The sequence below is a fragment of the Lipotes vexillifer genome, unplaced genomic scaffold, assembly GCF_000442215.2.
Source record: "Lipotes vexillifer unplaced genomic scaffold, Lipotes_vexillifer_v1.1 scaffold668, whole genome shotgun sequence".
NCBI classification, from domain to species: Eukaryota; Metazoa; Chordata; class Mammalia; order Artiodactyla; family Lipotidae; genus Lipotes; species Lipotes vexillifer.
The window spans coordinates 3,604,193-3,620,614 of NW_006785319.1; the positions used below are offsets into that span (position 1 = coordinate 3,604,193).

At 38.7% G+C, this 16,422-nt stretch overlaps 1 protein-coding gene across 1 annotated transcript in view; it reads left to right on the plus strand.

The window, feature by feature from the left end:
• Positions 1-16,422, plus strand: part of NEK1 (NIMA related kinase 1) — a 178,810-nt gene that overhangs the window by 112,050 nt on the left and 50,338 nt on the right. The window contains exon 22 of the mRNA XM_007457386.1: positions 15,758-15,889. Within this exon, the coding sequence (XP_007457448.1) occupies positions 15,758-15,889 (132 nt within the window). The remainder of the gene's footprint in view (positions 1-15,757; positions 15,890-16,422) is intronic.

The following is a 16,422-nucleotide window of genomic DNA, read 5'->3' on the forward strand; positions in this document are numbered from 1 at the left end:
TACTTACTTGCTCTCTTTTTCTCTGAGAGGTACAGTTTAGAGTAATATTTTTTCTTTTTTCTTTTCTTAAATCTTGTTGGGATTTTGATCATACTACCTTAAACCTACAAATTAACTTAAGAAGAACTGATGTGTTTATTAATAGTCTTTTTCCAGAAGCGTGTTAAATATCTACATTTACTTGTATCTTTTGTATCTCTTACATAATTTTGATCATTTTTAACTCATACTTGTTATATTTCTTGTAAAGCTTATTTCTTGATGGTTTATAATTCCATTTCTGCTTTTAAACGTTTGTTTTTTTCCTAACAGAATAGTGCTGATATTTGGAGAAATTGTTGGGTTTTGCTTATCTCTTATGCAGTGAGTGTGCCTATTCTACCAATGTTGAGGGGTTTCAGCATGCAACAACATCACTGACAGGCAGTCACGATATACATCATAACAGTAATTGCTACTGTTCATAATCGTTTATTGTATGCAAGGCAAATTATAACCACTGTCCATGGATCGCTTTGCTTACTCTTTACGACTTTACAAAGCAGATAAAGAAAGATAAAACAGTTAGATGAGGTCACATTTTCAGGAAGTGTGGAATTGAGATAGGAACCTGTGCCTGTCAGGTATCAAAGTCTTAGTATTCATAGGCAGTATGCCTAACTACCCTGCTTTCTTTAAGTTTTGCCTTTTATTACCACTTTATTCTTACTGCATCGGCCAGAACTTCTAGGACAGAGTTAAATAGTAATAGGGACAATACTTTTGTTCCTGTCTTTAATGGAAATACTTTAGTCATTTCTCTGTTATGTATGGTAAAATACTAAGGAATATAATTTTACGTCTGGGTTTTACAGTTTTTTATCAGACTTGTGTTTTGGCGTTTTATCAGATGTCTTTTGTGTTATCTCTTAATATGATTGTGTTTCTTCTGAATCCACCCGTTGATGTCATATACAGGGAGATTCTCTTACCATATTCCTAAAGAAAAGAACCATTTAGCTATGAAGCATGAGTGAAAGGGACAGAACTCCAGAAATCAGAATAAGTCTAAGGGTTTTTTGATAGTTTCTTTTTGTTTTCTCCTCCCAGCAATTTTGATTTCTCCACCCTCCGCTAGTTACCGTTTTTCTCTGTAGTTTCCAGAGTCCAATAGTGGAGAACTCTCGTCTTGTTTGCCACATCATGAACAAGTCTTCACTATGAGACAGTAACTGTCACAGGGTATCTCATCTTCCTCCCAAATCATAATTACTGTTATCTGCTACTTATCTTCTGGCCTACTGGTCCCAGTCTTCCCTGGCTTCAGATTGTTATGCTGTTTAAATCATGTTTTAATTCTAGTGTTTTTTACTTTCCCCTTCCTTTTTTTTTTCTTGAATTTCATTTTTAAAATTTTTTTATATAGCAGGTTCTTACTAGTTATCCATTTTATACATATTAGTATATATATATATGTCAATCCCAATCTCCCAATTCATCCCAACACCACCCCCGCCACTTCCCCCCTTGGTGTCCATACATTTGTTCTCTACATCTGTGTCTCTATTTCTGCCCTGCAGACCAGTTCATCTGTACCATTTTTCTAGGTTCCCCATATATGTGTTAATATACCATATTTGTTTTTCTCTTTCTGACTTAACTTCACTCTGTATGACAGTCTCTGGGTGCATCCACGTCTCTACAAAGGACCCAGTTTCGTTCCTTTTTTATGGCTGAGTAATATTCCCTTGTATATATGTACCACATCTTCTTTATGCATTTGTCTGTCGATGGGCATTTAGGTTGCTTCTATGACCTGGCCATTGTAAACAGTGCTGCAGTGAACATTGGGATGCATGTGTCTTTTTGAATTATGGTTTTCTCTGGGTATATGCCCAGTAGTGGGATTGCTGGATCATATGGTAATTCTATTTTTAGTTTTTTAAGGAACCTCCATACTGTTCTCCATAGTGGCTGTATTAATTTACATTCCCACCAACAGTGCAAGAGGGTTCCCTTTTCTCCAACCCTCTCCATCATTTATTGTTTATAGATTTTCTGATGATGCCCATTCTAACTGGTGTGAGGTGATACCTCATTGTGGTTTTGATTTACATTTCTCTAATAATTAGTGATGTTGTGCAGCTTTTCATTTGCTTCTTGGCCATCTGTATGTCTCCCTTGGAGAAATGTCTATTTAGGTCTTCTGCCCATTTTTGGATTGGGTTGTTTGTTTTTTTTAATGTTGAACTTCATGAGCTGTTTATATATTTTGGAGATTAATCCTTTGTCTGTGGATTTGTTTGCAAATATTTTCTCCCATTCTGAGGGTTGTCTTTTTGTCTTGTTTCTACTTTGCTTTGCAAAAGCTTTTAAGTTTCATTAGGACCCATTTGTTTACTTTTGTTTTTATTTCCATTACTCTACAAGGTGGATCAAAAAAGATCTTGCTGTGATTTATGTCAAAGTGTGTTCTTCCTATGTTTTCCTCTAAGAGTTTTATACTGTCCGGCCTAACATTTAGGTCTCTAATCCATCTTGAGTTTATTTTTATGCATGGTATTAGGGAGTGTTCTAATTTCATTCTTTTACATGTAGCTGTCCAGTTTTCCCAGCACCACTTATTGAGGAGGCTGTCTTTTCTCCTTTGTATATACTTGCCTCCTTTGTCATAGATTAGTTGACCATAGGTGTGTGGGTTTATTCCTGGGCTTTCCATCCTGTTCCATTGATCAATATTTCTCTTTTTGTGCCAGTACCATATTGTCTTGATTACTGTACCTTTGTAGTATAGTCTGAAGTCAGAGAGTCTGATTCTTCCAGTTTTGTTTATTTCCTCTCAAGACTGCTTTGGCTATTTGGGGTCTTTTGTGTCTCCATACAAATTTTAAGATTTTTTGTTCTAGTTCTGTAAAAAATGCAATTGGTAATTTGATAGGGATTGCATTGAATCTGTAGATTGCTTTGGGTAGTATAGTCATTTTAACAATTTTGATTCTTCCAATCCAAGAAAATGGTATATCTCTCCACCTATTTGTATCATCTTTCATTTCTTTCACCAGTGTCTTAGACTTTTCTGCATACAGGTCTTTTGTCTCCCTAGGTAGGTTTATTCCTAGGTATTTTATTCTTTTTGTTGCAGTGGTAAATGGGAAGGTTTCCTTAATATCTCTTTTAGATTTTTCATCATTAGTGTATAGGAATGCAAGAGATTTCTGTGCATTAATTTTGTATCCTGAAACTTTACCAAATTCATTGATGAGCTCTAGTAGTTTTCTGGTGGCATCTTTAGGATTCTCTATGTATAGTATCATGTCATCTGCCAACAGTGACAGTTTTACTTCTTCTTTTCCAATGTGTATTCCTTTTATTTTATTTCTTTTTCTTCTCTGATTGCCATGGCTAGCACTTCCAAAACTATGTTGAATCATAGTGGTGAGAGTGGACATCCTTGTCTTGTTCCTGATCTTAGAGGAAATGCTTTCAGTTTTTCACCATTGAGAGTGATGTTTGCTGTGGGTTTGTTGTACATGGCCTTTATTATGTTGAGGTAGGTTCCCTCTATGCCCACTTTCTGGAGATTTTTTATCATAAATGGGTGTTGAATTTTGTCAAAAGCTTTTTCTGCATCTATTGAGATGAACATATGGTTTTTATTCTTCAATTTGTTAATATGATGTATCACATTGATTCATTTGCATATATTGAAGAATCCTTGCATCCCTGGGATAAATCCCACTTGATCATGGTGTATGATCCTTTTAATATGTTGTTGGATTTTGTTTGCTAGTATTTTGTTGAGCATTTTTGCATCTGTAATCACCAGTGATATTGGTGTGGAATATTCCTCTTTTGTAGTGTCTTTGTCTGGTTTTTGTATCACAGTGATGGTGGCCTCGTAGAATGAGTTTGGGAGTGTTCCTTCCTCTGCAGTTTTCTGGAAGAGTTTGAGAAGGATGGCTGTTAGCTCTACTCTAAATGTTTGCTAGAATTCACCTGTGAAACCATCTGGTCCTGGACTTTTGTTCGTTGGATTTTTTTTTTTTTTCTTTTTGCGGTTACGTGGGCCTCTCTCTGTTGTGGCCTCTCCCGTTGCAGAGCACAGGCTCCAGACGCGCAGGCTCAGCGGCCACGGCCCACGGGCCCAGCCGCTCCATGGCATGTGAGATCCTCCCGGACCGGGGAACAAACCCATGTCCTCTGCATCAGCAGGTGGAATCCCAACCCCTGCGCCACCAGGGAAGCCCTATTGGAAGATTTTTAATCACAGTTTCAATTTCATTACTTGTGATTGGTCTGTTCATATTTTCTGTTTCTTCCTGGTTCAGTCTTGGAAGGTTATACCTTTCTAAGAATTTGTCCATTTCTTCCAGGTTGTCCATTTTATTGGCATAGAATTGCTTGTAGTAGTCTCTCAGGATGCTTTGTATATCTGTGGTGTCTGTTGGAACTTCTTCTTTTTCATTTCTAATTTTATTGACTTGAGTCCTCTCCCTCTTTTTCTTGATGGGTCTGGCTAATGGTTTATCAATTTTGTGTATCTTCTCAAAGAACCAGCTTTTAGTTTTATTGATCTTTGCTATTGTTTCCTTCATTTCTTTTTCATTTATTTCTGATCTGATCTTTATGACTTCTTCCCTTCTGCTAACTTTGGGTTTTGTTTGTTCTTCTTTCTCTAGTTCCTTTAGGTGTAAGGTTATAGATTGAGACTTTTTTTGTTTCTTGAGGTAGGCTTGTATTGCTATAAACTTCCCTCTTAGAACTGCTTTTGCTGTAACCCATAGGTTTTGAATTGTCGTGTTTTCGTTGTCATTTGTCTCTAGTTATTTTTTGGGTTTTTTTTGTTTTTTTTTCTAGTTATTTTTTGATTTCCTCTTTGATTTCTTCAGTGATCTCTTGGTTATTTAATAACGTATTGTTTAGCCTCCATGTGTTTGTGTTTTTTATGTTTTTTTCCCTGTAATTGATTTCTAATCTCATAGCGTTGTGTTCAGAAAAGATGCTTGATATGATTTCAGTTTTCTTAAATTTACTGAGGCTTGATTTGTGACCCAAGATGTGATCTATCCTGGAGAATGTTCCATGTGCACTTGAGAAGAAAGTGTAATCTGCTGTTTTTCGATGGAATGTCCTATAGATATCAATAAAACCTATCTGGTGTAATGTGTCATTTAAAGCTTGTGTTTCCTTATTAATTTTCTGTCTGGATGATCTGTCCATTGGTGTAAGTGAGGTGTTAAAGTCCCCCACTACTGTTGTGTTACTGTTGAGTTCCTCTTTTATAGCTGTTAGCAGTTGCCTTATTTATTGAGGTGCTCCTGTGTTGGGTGCGTATATATTTATAATTGTCATATCTACTTTGATTGATCCCTTGATCACTATGTAGTGTCCTTCCTTGTCTCTTGTAACATTCTTTATTTTAAAGTCTATTTTATGTGATACAAGTATTGCTACTCCAGCTTTCTTTTGATTTCCATTTGCATGGAATATCTTTTTCCATCCCCTCACTTTCAGTCTGTATGTGTCCCTAGTTCTGAAGTGGGTCTCTTGTTGACAGCATATAGATGGGTCTTGTTTTTGTATCCATTCAGTGAGCCTTGTCTTTTGGTTGGAGCATTTAATCCATTCACGTTTAAGGTAATTATTGATGTGTATGTTCCTATTACCATTTTCGTAATTGTTATGGTTTTTCTTTTTTGCGGTACGTGGGCCTCTCACTGTGTGGCCTCTCCTGTTGCGGAGCACAGGCTCCGGACGCACAGGCTCAGCGGCCATGGCTCACGGGCCCAACCTCTCCGTGACATGTGGGATCTTCCCCGGACCGGGGCACGAACCCATGTCCCCTGCATCGGCAGGCGGACTCTTAAACACTGCACCACTAGGGAAGCCCATGGGTTTGTTTTTGTAGGTCCTTTTCTTCTCTTATGTTTCCCAGTTAGAGAATTTCCTTTAGCATTTGTGGTAGAGCTCGTTTGGTAGTGCTGAGTTCTCTTAGCTTTTGCTTGTCTGTAAAGCTTTTGATTTCTCCATCAAATCTGAATGAGATCCTTGCTGGATAGAGTAATCTTGGTTGTAGGTTCTTCCCTTTCATCACTTTAAGTATATCATTCCACTCCCTTCTGGTTTGTAGAGTTTCTGCTGAGAAATCAGCTGTTAACCTTATGGGAGTTCCTTGTATGTTATTTGTCATTTTTCCCTTGTTGCTTTCAGTATTTTTTCTTTGTTTTTAATTTTTGTCAGTTTGATTACTGTGTGTCTCAGCGTGTTTCTCCTTGGGTTTATCCTGCCTGGCACTCTCTGCACTTTCTGGACTTGGGTGGCTATTTCATTTCCTGTGTTAGGGTGTGAGTATGAAATAATTGCTGTGCTAACTTATTGCCTCTTCTGTAAGAGAACGTTGTAGGAACCACATTTGTCAGAAGTAGAAATATCTCATCTTCATAGTCAGAGCTAGTAATTTGTCCTCTTAGCCAAATCCTTTCAAACTTACCTGATGTGGAAAAGAGGGTGAGCTTAGCTTTGGTGGCCTCTGTATAGTGGAGTGGGGAACAGTCTACTTTTGTTCTCTTGAGCCCAGGAAACAGAAACATTTCGTCCTTTGCTGATTTGCACAGTGGGGCAGTTTCTATCAGGGTGAATCAGTATGAAACTGCCTGTGTATCCTTTTAAATCAGCTTTCCTTGGGTTGAGCCTGCTGCTGTCATCCTTGTGTTCAGCTGCAGGATCGCAGTTGCAAGCTTTAAGGGCCATCAGTCCCTCCTAGTTTATAGTTTAGTCTTTAGTAATCCATTCTGACCGTCTGCATAGCACATGAAGGTGATTGTGAGAGGAAGGTAGCCATTAAATACAGTTAGGAGCTTATGCTTAGTGCAGAGTAGCCTTATTTTAAGAATGTGATCTGTTATGCAGAGCTGCACGGGGCCTCAGAGTATTTGATGACAGCAGCCTGTGTGGTGACACCCTGGAGTCTTAGAGGTGGGCCAGTGCTCTACGTCTGTCCCCTCGGGTGCCTGCAGAGGCCCTCACTGTGCTGCCTGTATATACACCTTGTATGGTTCCTTACACAAGGTGGAGCGGATGGCTGTGTCATCGTTCATGTTGTGGCTGGCACGTGGGACCCTGGAAGAGCACCTCGATCACTGGGAGATGTTTCCTTTTCTCCCAGTCACATAGGCACTGCTCACGTTCGTGATTTAGAACGTCACACTTCTAACAGCTCAAGTTAGTATATCTCAGAGAATGCAAGCATGAGCTTTGTCATTATATTTCTTTCCCAAAATCTGCCCTTGGCGGGTTGAAACATAGCCCACAAGCATGTTTAAACGCGGTCTGGAGCACATCTTGTAGGATGGTTTTCTAAAGTGCAGTTCCCCAAGCAGGCTTCCTTTCCATCGCTTGTTCCTCACTGGGCTGCCCATTGGGTGAGGTCGTGACCCCATCATCTAAGCTGTCACAGCCTGGTGCCCAGTCTGCACACTTCTTCGCATCAACTCAGGCGGCACGTTGGTGAAAGTCTGCACCTTGGTTAGGTCGGAGACTGTGTTTTGAATATGATGACTTCCTCTTTTATTGCATTTCACTCTTCGTTGTGTATTTCATGTCTGTGTTTTTCCCATTCTTCGGACACAGGCCTATAAGCTTCCCCCAGGGTGGACACACTGCCCCATCTTGGCTACCTCAGAATCTTCTCTCTTTAGTCTTGCCATCTAATCTCATCCATCTAAATAGACACATCCTGAGGTCACTTTGGAATCATGCTCTCTGAGCCAAGTCTCACTGGATATTAACAGAGTTCCAGAGATCTCTGAAATATATGTTTGACATCAAAGGATTCAAGAACATCAAAGAGAATCAGGATTCCACTTATGCCGAGGAATCCTCTAATGATCTTCCTAACATCAGGCTGGCTTTCCCCAAGCAGCAGGAGCAGAGGGTCCTCAGTTGGTGGAGGAGTGGAAGGGGAGCACCTCTGGAAGCACTGTTAGGTGTTATGTTCCAGCAAGTGTACTTTACAGACTGTGTCCAGTGGTGGTTTGGCTTTGAGCAGGTGCTCTGCATTCTATCATAAGACCTTTATTGCTGGGCAGCTGCACACGTGCACAGTAGCAATTCTGACTCCTCAGATGGCAGCTGGAGCCCAGCCTCTTCTGCCAGAGGCTGCCATAGACCTCATACACCCACCAGTACACTTGCAGGAGCAACCACATGCTTATAGTACAGTCCAGGAAAAGCTCCCTTATAAGTCTCGGCTCTCTAAGCCATGTAAAACCAGTGTAAATTTTTTAAAATTTTAATGGTAGATCTGTCTTAGATAGTTCTAAAGCGCACACAAATGACAGATTTTATGGCTATATTCCTGATAGATAATAGTAGTTCCTAATGCAGCACAACTTTGTATTTCCTCATGTTTTTCACAAAGGTTTTTACGGTGGCAACATTAATTAAACTGTGGCAGTGAGCCTGGCTTTTGAGGTGCAACAGGCAAGCAGCCCCCTTTCGTTTGGGAGAATTATTTCATTGTGTGCACTTTCGGAAAGACCGTCGAACAAGGTGCCCTGGCTTATCCCAGCTGAGGGACAGGCCGGTGATCTAAGGTGGACCAGCTGGACCTTCTCCAGGGCGTGAAGTTTGAGCAGGTTGGAAGTTGGAGTTGATTTAATCAAGCGAGAGAACCGGGTGAAGCCAGGAGTGAGCTTCTGCTGCCAGATCCATGCAGCTACCCCAGCTCCTGTTCTCTTCTCATGGAGGGCTTCCCTTTGCTTTGTGATCCGCCTACAGCTCTCTTCTCTCTTCTCCCCCCTCCCCTCCTCCCTTCCAACTCCATCCCCCCCCCATCTCCTTCCTCCAGAGTTAGTTTCTGTTGCTTTCAGCCAAAGAACCTTAACAGATTGATTGTGTATCGTGCTCTGCATGGGACCTGGCGAATAGCAGCAGCAGTGAGTTCACCGGGAATTCTGTGGCTCGTGCTGTGCAGAGCTGTGCACAGAGGACACATGCTGGAGTGGTGAGGACAGCGGCAGGCTGGGAGTCAGGAGACCTGGGTCTAGTCTCAGCTCTGCCAGTTAATTAGCCTGTTTGGGGGACTGCCTCAATGTTTGGGGGCCTTTATTGCCTCATCCATCTCTAATGTTGTTGTGTCTCAGTGTTGCCTTGAAAAATAACCTTCACAATGTAAGTACTTAGGTCCAGTTTAATCTACAAGAGTGGATAAAAGTTATTTTACCAAGTAATTGTTTGAACAGGAAGTCTAATTTAGCACAAGCTAGATGTATTATAGGGACTTATGTGTCTGTTCCTACTCTAACTCAGGAGTGGCTAACATGGTATTTCAGGTTGGGCTTAGCATTATTCCTCTCCCGGAAATGTTCATTAAAGGTTTGATTGTATGTATGTTGATGCATTTTTACCCAGTAAGACCACCTATCTTTAATTGGATTCGTAAGAGTATCCTTGATCTAACAAACAGTAAAAATCACTGCCTTAATTATTCTGATTCTTCGGCATGTATACCCAATTTTATAAATTTTTCTTTTTGGCACACTTAATGGTAAAAATTGTAGTACTAAATAGGACTTTAGAATGGAGAATGATTTTCATGTGTGATGATAGAGTTTTTCCACCCAAATGATAATGTTGCTTTTCCCAGGCAGCATATATGCTCATATTGTAAGTAAAACATACAAGGAAGATAGGTTCAGTTTTTTAAAACAGTAGCAGTGTATTTAGTAATCTAAAATTCAGTGAAAAATAGAATTAGGGAAATTCAGAGACTGTGTTTTGAGTACGAGTTTCTTTTTAATTGCGTTGAACTCTTTCTTGTGTATTTCATTTGTGTTCTGTCTTTGTCCTGTTCTTTAGACCTGCCGCATAGGCCTATAAAGCCTCCCCCAGGGTGGACACACTTACCCTGCTGGCTACCTGGGCATGTTCCTATTCTTAGACGTGCCTGCAAATGCATTACAGTAGTACTAGTTCAGAAAAAACATTCAGATACAAACACTTATATTTTTGGTCCTTCAAAGACAAGGCTTTGAGAAGTTAAATATGAATTTGCTAAAATTTGGCCAAGATGTATCTTTAGGCTACGTAAGATTATGTGTGAAGTTGCTCTGTACTCAAAATATTAAATCAGGGCACTGAATAATATTTTTCTAATGTACATTAAAATCTTACTAGTCATTCAGCATATAGAGATGAAATAGTATTTATATTTATACTTCAAGAGTAGCTAAACTTATAATTCCATGTATTTATAGACCTGGCCTCAGTATTTGGTGAAATTTTTCATTTTGTCATTAGGTGGCATTGCTGGTTAATTTTTCAGCAAATAGTAAACCTGACATAAAATAGAAGGAGTTTTACAGTGATAATTAAAAATCTTGTGGAGATATAAGCAGTATGGAAAAGTCTTAAATTTATTAACCTGGTGACAAAATAGCTATGGGGGGAAAAATTCTTCTAAAGCAATTTGTTTCTTAAACCTGACTTATGAAACTTCCAAGTCAGTGTTTTATTCCTAATGCAATTATTTTTTTTAAACTTTGAATTTTGAAGAACTGTTAGAATGAAGTAGGTATTCTAGACATAACCAGGTGATCAATTTGTAACAAAATTGGGTTATTTGTTTTTTGTTTTGAAGTTTTATGGTTTTTTCTTCTATGAAACTTTGTTTTGTTTTCTTAATTTAATTAATTTTTGTGTTGTTTTACCATATTCAGTCATCTTTCTGAATTAAGGGCTCAATCTAACGTTTTTTCTTTTGACAAATTTAAAGATACATTATTATCTTCTATCTCAAGGTCTGGTTAATACTGAATAGCATTAACGTTTCTGGCTAAAAATAATATATCCATGATGTTTACACAGAAGGCCCAAGTTCTCCTGTGCTAGTAAGTTACTGATGTTTGTTACCTTGGCTTATAAAGGTGTTACCACATCTCAGTAGTTACCCTGAATTACCCTTAATTTTTCAATAACTGAATTAGTTTTGTTATAAAGTATTTCTCAGAGTCAGTTGGGTGTTCTGTTTGTTTTTGTTCTCTGGTTTAGATTTCATATATCTTTCTTTGCTTGTTTGTTATCTCAGGTTCTTTTGCTATGTTTAGCTTAGCTGACTGGGGAGAGACTAGTACATGTTTGATTATAGAACATAAGCATTTCCTGATGGCTGCAGACGATCCTTCTTATAAAGGTGCCAATGACTTTCTTACACAGTGAATCAGATATCTTAGAGACTCTGTCTGTACCAGTCGTTAGCCATGTGTATGGCAGCGAGACAGATTTTAATATACTATGGAGTAGAATTTTAATGGCCATGTGTGAAACTTTTTCTTCATTAAGTTGCCTTTTGTTGATTAAAAGAAAAGACTTCCTTTCAAAGATGAGTAGCGTGCAGAGAATTTAACAGCGATAGTCCTGCTGACTGGATTTGATTGTCATTGGTCTCAGGCCCTGTTTAACTCATAGCACTTTATCAATGAGCAGACTTTTTTTCTGTTACTTTAGGTTTCTCTTAAGGTTGAGACTAATACAGGAATGTCTCTAATATATTTTACAACTTAAGACTATAAGGTCAAAATAAAGCGTTTTCAATCCTTTTATATGTGACTTTTGCCATTAACTAAGGACAAATTTGCTAAGTATTCCATAGAGGTTTTTAAATTCTTCTTAGGTCACATATCTCCAGTTTCAGAGAGTTGTGCCAGTGTCTTGTTTAAATTGTATAAGAATTATGTGTGTGTGTGTGTGGATAAACATTAAAAAGGACTATAAATAAATGAAGTGCAATTAGCCAGAGCAGGGGTATATGGGTGAATTTTTTTTTCTTTTATTAAGAGTTTCCTTAATGTTCTTATTCTAGGCAGCTGACCGGTGATTTTGGGAACGACTTTTGAGATAGTCTCTGTAAGCATCAATGAAAATTGTATCAGAGGCTGAGAAGGGAGGTTGGTGCTATTCTTGCTTCAGTGAAATTGGTTAAATTCATATTATCACTCTTGTTTATTCATACAATTAAATTACTCTCTTGATCACTTTTTTATCTTAGATTTTTAAAAATTTGTAATGTAAGGTATTTGTGTTTCAGGTTTCTGCTTCATACTGACTTCTATAAAACCTTTGCGTACGGTGCTGACACTTTCGTTTCTGATTCTGCACTGGTAGGAGGGTCTTGTTCTGTGCTCTACTCTAGAGATCAGAAACTTGCTCTGTGTAAACTTCATCTCCTCAGGGACTGAAACCGGATTCTGAGTGTTTAAGGCAAATAGCCCTATTTAATGGAAACTGATAAGTGTTTGCTGAGCTATAATAATTACTACTGTTTATTAGGCACACAGCTGTGCGCTTTACACATTTAATCCAGTGAGTACCGCATTCCCATCTTAGAGAGGTTTGGGGTCCAGAGAGGCTAAGAAGCACTGAGGGCAGGTGGGCCAGAGCTGTGGGCCCCTCCTGACTGTGTGCCCTCGCGGGGCTGTGTGCGGGGCTGCCCGACCTCACACTCTTTACCTGGTCTGGAGTTCCTTCTTCCCCAGAGCACTGAGCACACGTCTGCCCACTTTATTTCACTGCAGCATGCTGATTGATTTATCTGTTCCCTGTTCTCTTCTAGTTTATAATCCTTTCAGAGAAAGCACTTTGTCATCATTTTGGTTTTTCCTCCTTTTTTGAAAATTGCTTACTGCAATTAGTTCTGGCCTATTATATATTGGGTTTTTTCCTAACTTGCTTGAGCTATAACCCTCAAATAATTCTCAAATTCTCCAATTAGTCATTACCGATTTAAATAAAATGGCAGAGTTTGCACACCCAGATTAATTTGTTTTCTTCAAAATAATCATCTAGGGAAGTAACATACTTGTCCTAAAAATGCTGCTATTTGATCAGAGCCAACTGAAGTATGTTTATATTCCTCAGAATTTATACTTTTTTGAATATACTCTATGGTAATAAGACAATCAAAGTTTTAACACGTTTCTGTATAATTTTTCAGGTAGATAATACTCAGTTTTGTGAGCTCTAGATGTTTTTTTAAGTTATTTATAATAACATTAAATATCAGTATACTTCAACAGTGCTGAACTGTGGGATTAAAGCTATGTTTCCATCTTCCTCTTCTTTTTTTAATAAGGACTTTATTTTCTTTGGAGCATTTTTAGGTTCACCGCAGAATTGAAAGGACAGTGCAGAGATTTCCCATGTACCCCCTTGTCCCCGACATGCATACAGCCTCCCCCATTATCCACATCCCCCACTAGATGGTACATTTGTTACAGTGGATGGACCTGCATGGACACATCCTCACCGAAAGTTCATAGTTTACAGTACAGTTCATTGATAGTGTTGTGCCTTCTGTGGTTTGGAGGAATGTATAATGACATGTATCCATCATTATAGCATCATATATGGTGTCTTCAGGCCCTGCAAGCCCTCTGTGCTCTGCCTGCTCATCCCTCCCCCCCCCCGCCCACTCCTTCACCAGCCCCTGCGACCACTGATCTCTTTACTGTCTCTGTAGTTTTGCCTTTTTCAGAATGTCACATGGCTAGAAACTTAAAGGATGTAGCCTTTCAGACTGACTTCTCTCACTCCGGAATATGCATTTAGGGTTCCTCCTTGTGTTTGCATGGCTAGATACCTCATTTCTTTTTAGCACTGAATACTCTTCCATGTATGTACTGGTTTTTTAATCCATTCATCTTGGTTGCTTCCAAGTTTTGGCAATTATGAATAAAACTTCTGTAAACATCTGTGTGCAAGTTTCTGTGTAGATAGACATAAGATTCCAGCTCATCCTGAGTATACGCCAAGGAGCCCAATTGTGATTGTATGGAGTAAGAGTATATTCAGTTGTGTAGGAAACCACCAAACCGTCTTCCAGAGTGGCTGTGCCATTTTGCGTTCCCACCCATGTGCACTGAGAGTTCCTGTTGCTCCACATCGTTCAGCAGCTTTTGTTGTTGTCACTGCTGTGGGTTTTAGCCACCGTAGTAGGTGTGCAGTGGTGTTGCCTTGTTTTAACTTGCAGTTCCCTAATGGCATACGATGTGGAGCATCTTTTCATAGGCTTCATTGCCTTCTGTATCTTCTTTGGTGAGGTGTCTGTTCAGATCTTTTGCCCTTTTTTAAAAAAATTTATTTTATTTATGTTCGGCTGTGTTGGGTCTTCGTTGCTGTGCGGGGGCTTTCTCTAGTTGTGGCGAGCGGGGGCTACTCTTCGTTGTGGTGCGCAGGCTTCTCATTGCGGTGGCTTCTCTTGTGGAGCATGGGCTCTAGGTGCGTGGGCTTCAGGAGTTGTGGCACGTGGGCTCAGTAGTTGTTTGCTCATTTTTTAATTGGGTTGTTTTCATATTTTTGAGTTTTAAGGGTTTTTTGTGTATTTTGATTAACAGTCCTTTGTTTTTATTTCGTTTGTAAATATGTTCTCCCAGTCTGTGGCTTGTCTTCTCACTCTTTTGACAATGTCTTTCACAGAGCAGAAGTTTTTAATATTGATGAAACCAACTTATTAATTCTCTTTCATGGTTGTGCCCTTGGTGTTGTATCTAAAAAGTCATTGCCAAACCCAGGGTCACCTGGATTTTCTCCTATGTTATCTTCTAGGAGTTATTATAGTTTTGAGTTTTACACGTAGGTCTGTAATCAGTTGTGAGGTAATATTTGTGAAGGGCGTAAGGTTGTTTGTTTGCCTGTGGGTGTCCAGTTATTCCAGCACCACTCGTTGCTAAGAAGACTGTCCTTTCTCCATTGAATTGCCTTTGCTCCTTTGTTAAATGTTAGTTGACTCTATTTCTGGGCTCTGTTCTGTTCGGTTGATTTGTTTGCTCTACTTTCATTAGTATCACACTAGCTTGATTACTGTGGTTTCTCGTAAGTCTTGAAGTCAGGTAGTATCATTCCTCCAACTTAGCCCTCCTCCTTCAACACTGTGTTAGCTGTTTCCATCTCGTTTTGAGCAAAACAGTGTAAAGTGGTGTAAGTACAGAAAAGTAAATATTCGAATTGGATTACTATCTTATGCTTAGAAGATGCTCAATAAATATTGTGTTTGAAATATTGGTATTTACTCAACAGAAATTCTTGTTTACTGGTTTGAAGAAGAGATAGAAGTTGGGAGTGACTTGCTGCCACGTTCCTGTGAGCATGCTGCGAAATGCCATTTCCTTATATTTACTGAAAGTTCAGAACATTATTTCACATTGTTTACAGAGTCTAAATGTCAAGATAAAAGCAAAACCATATATGAATATAACAAATGGTATTTTTAGTGAAGTAAATCTTATTACCTATACTTTTCAATTCTTCCTTTCTTATTTATGTTGACATTTTTATAATCAGGGCTCTCATGTTGGGTAATTGATGTTCAGACTTTAAGATTGTGCCAAACTTGTAGAATTTGCAGGAGCATTTCTTTTTGAAGTATAAGATTAGTAAATAATCTTTTTTTCTTTTCGGCAAATTTTATAATGGATTAAAATTAGAGTAAGAGGACTAATGTTTAATCTTTTAGAAGGCTGTTTGTGAAACATTGTTAATGCAATGGAAAGGAGTTATTTAGTACCACATGACGCATGATTAGGTTTACATGTGAGGCCAGAGACGTTTCTCTGTGTCCGCTGATCTTTCCCCAGCACCTAGTACGTTGCCTTTTGCACAACAAAACTTGAGGAATGAAGAAAACTCCGTGTGGTTAGAGTATGTAGACAGTGACCTTATATACACCGTTTTACCTCTTCATGCAAATATGAATTCCCCAATGTACTTACATTCTTTGTTACAGTTGGTGGCCAAAGGAATAAAGAACTCTGATATGCCTCCACCTTCAGGACAGCAGGAAACAGGTGGCTCTCCATCAAAGCAACAGATGAGACCTGTTATTTCTGTGACTTCTGCTTTGAAAGAAGTGGGTATGGTAAGTTTTGTAAAATCTAGAACTCCTCAAAGTCAAAAGGTTATTAAAAGGATTAAGTTTAATGAAATTACATTAATTCCTAATGTCCCATTAGGTTTTTCTAGGGAAAAAATTACTTCTTAAGATTTTCACGTGTGGTTTACTCTGAATCTTGGAGCCTCACTGGTCTTAGGTTTCTATATCTAAGACCACCTGGTAGGTAAGAATATATTGAAATGATTCTCTTTTTTACTTTAAAAGACTATTGGACCAAAAAAACATATAGAAATGTATGAAAAACAATGCAGAAAACGTTTTTATACCCTAGCACTCACAATTAGCCAAGGTTCACTTTTTAAACAAATAATGTCTCTCTGGTACTTAATTAACTCTGGGAATAGTGTCCAGGACGTGTACATGTATTTAAAACTTTTTGGCATAGCAAATGTTAGAGGACTCAGCATAATTGCACTTAATTCATCAATTATTTCTTTAACCTTCTACTTTTGAATCTCTGTCATGTCATATGGATAGTAAAACAGAGAACTGTGGGC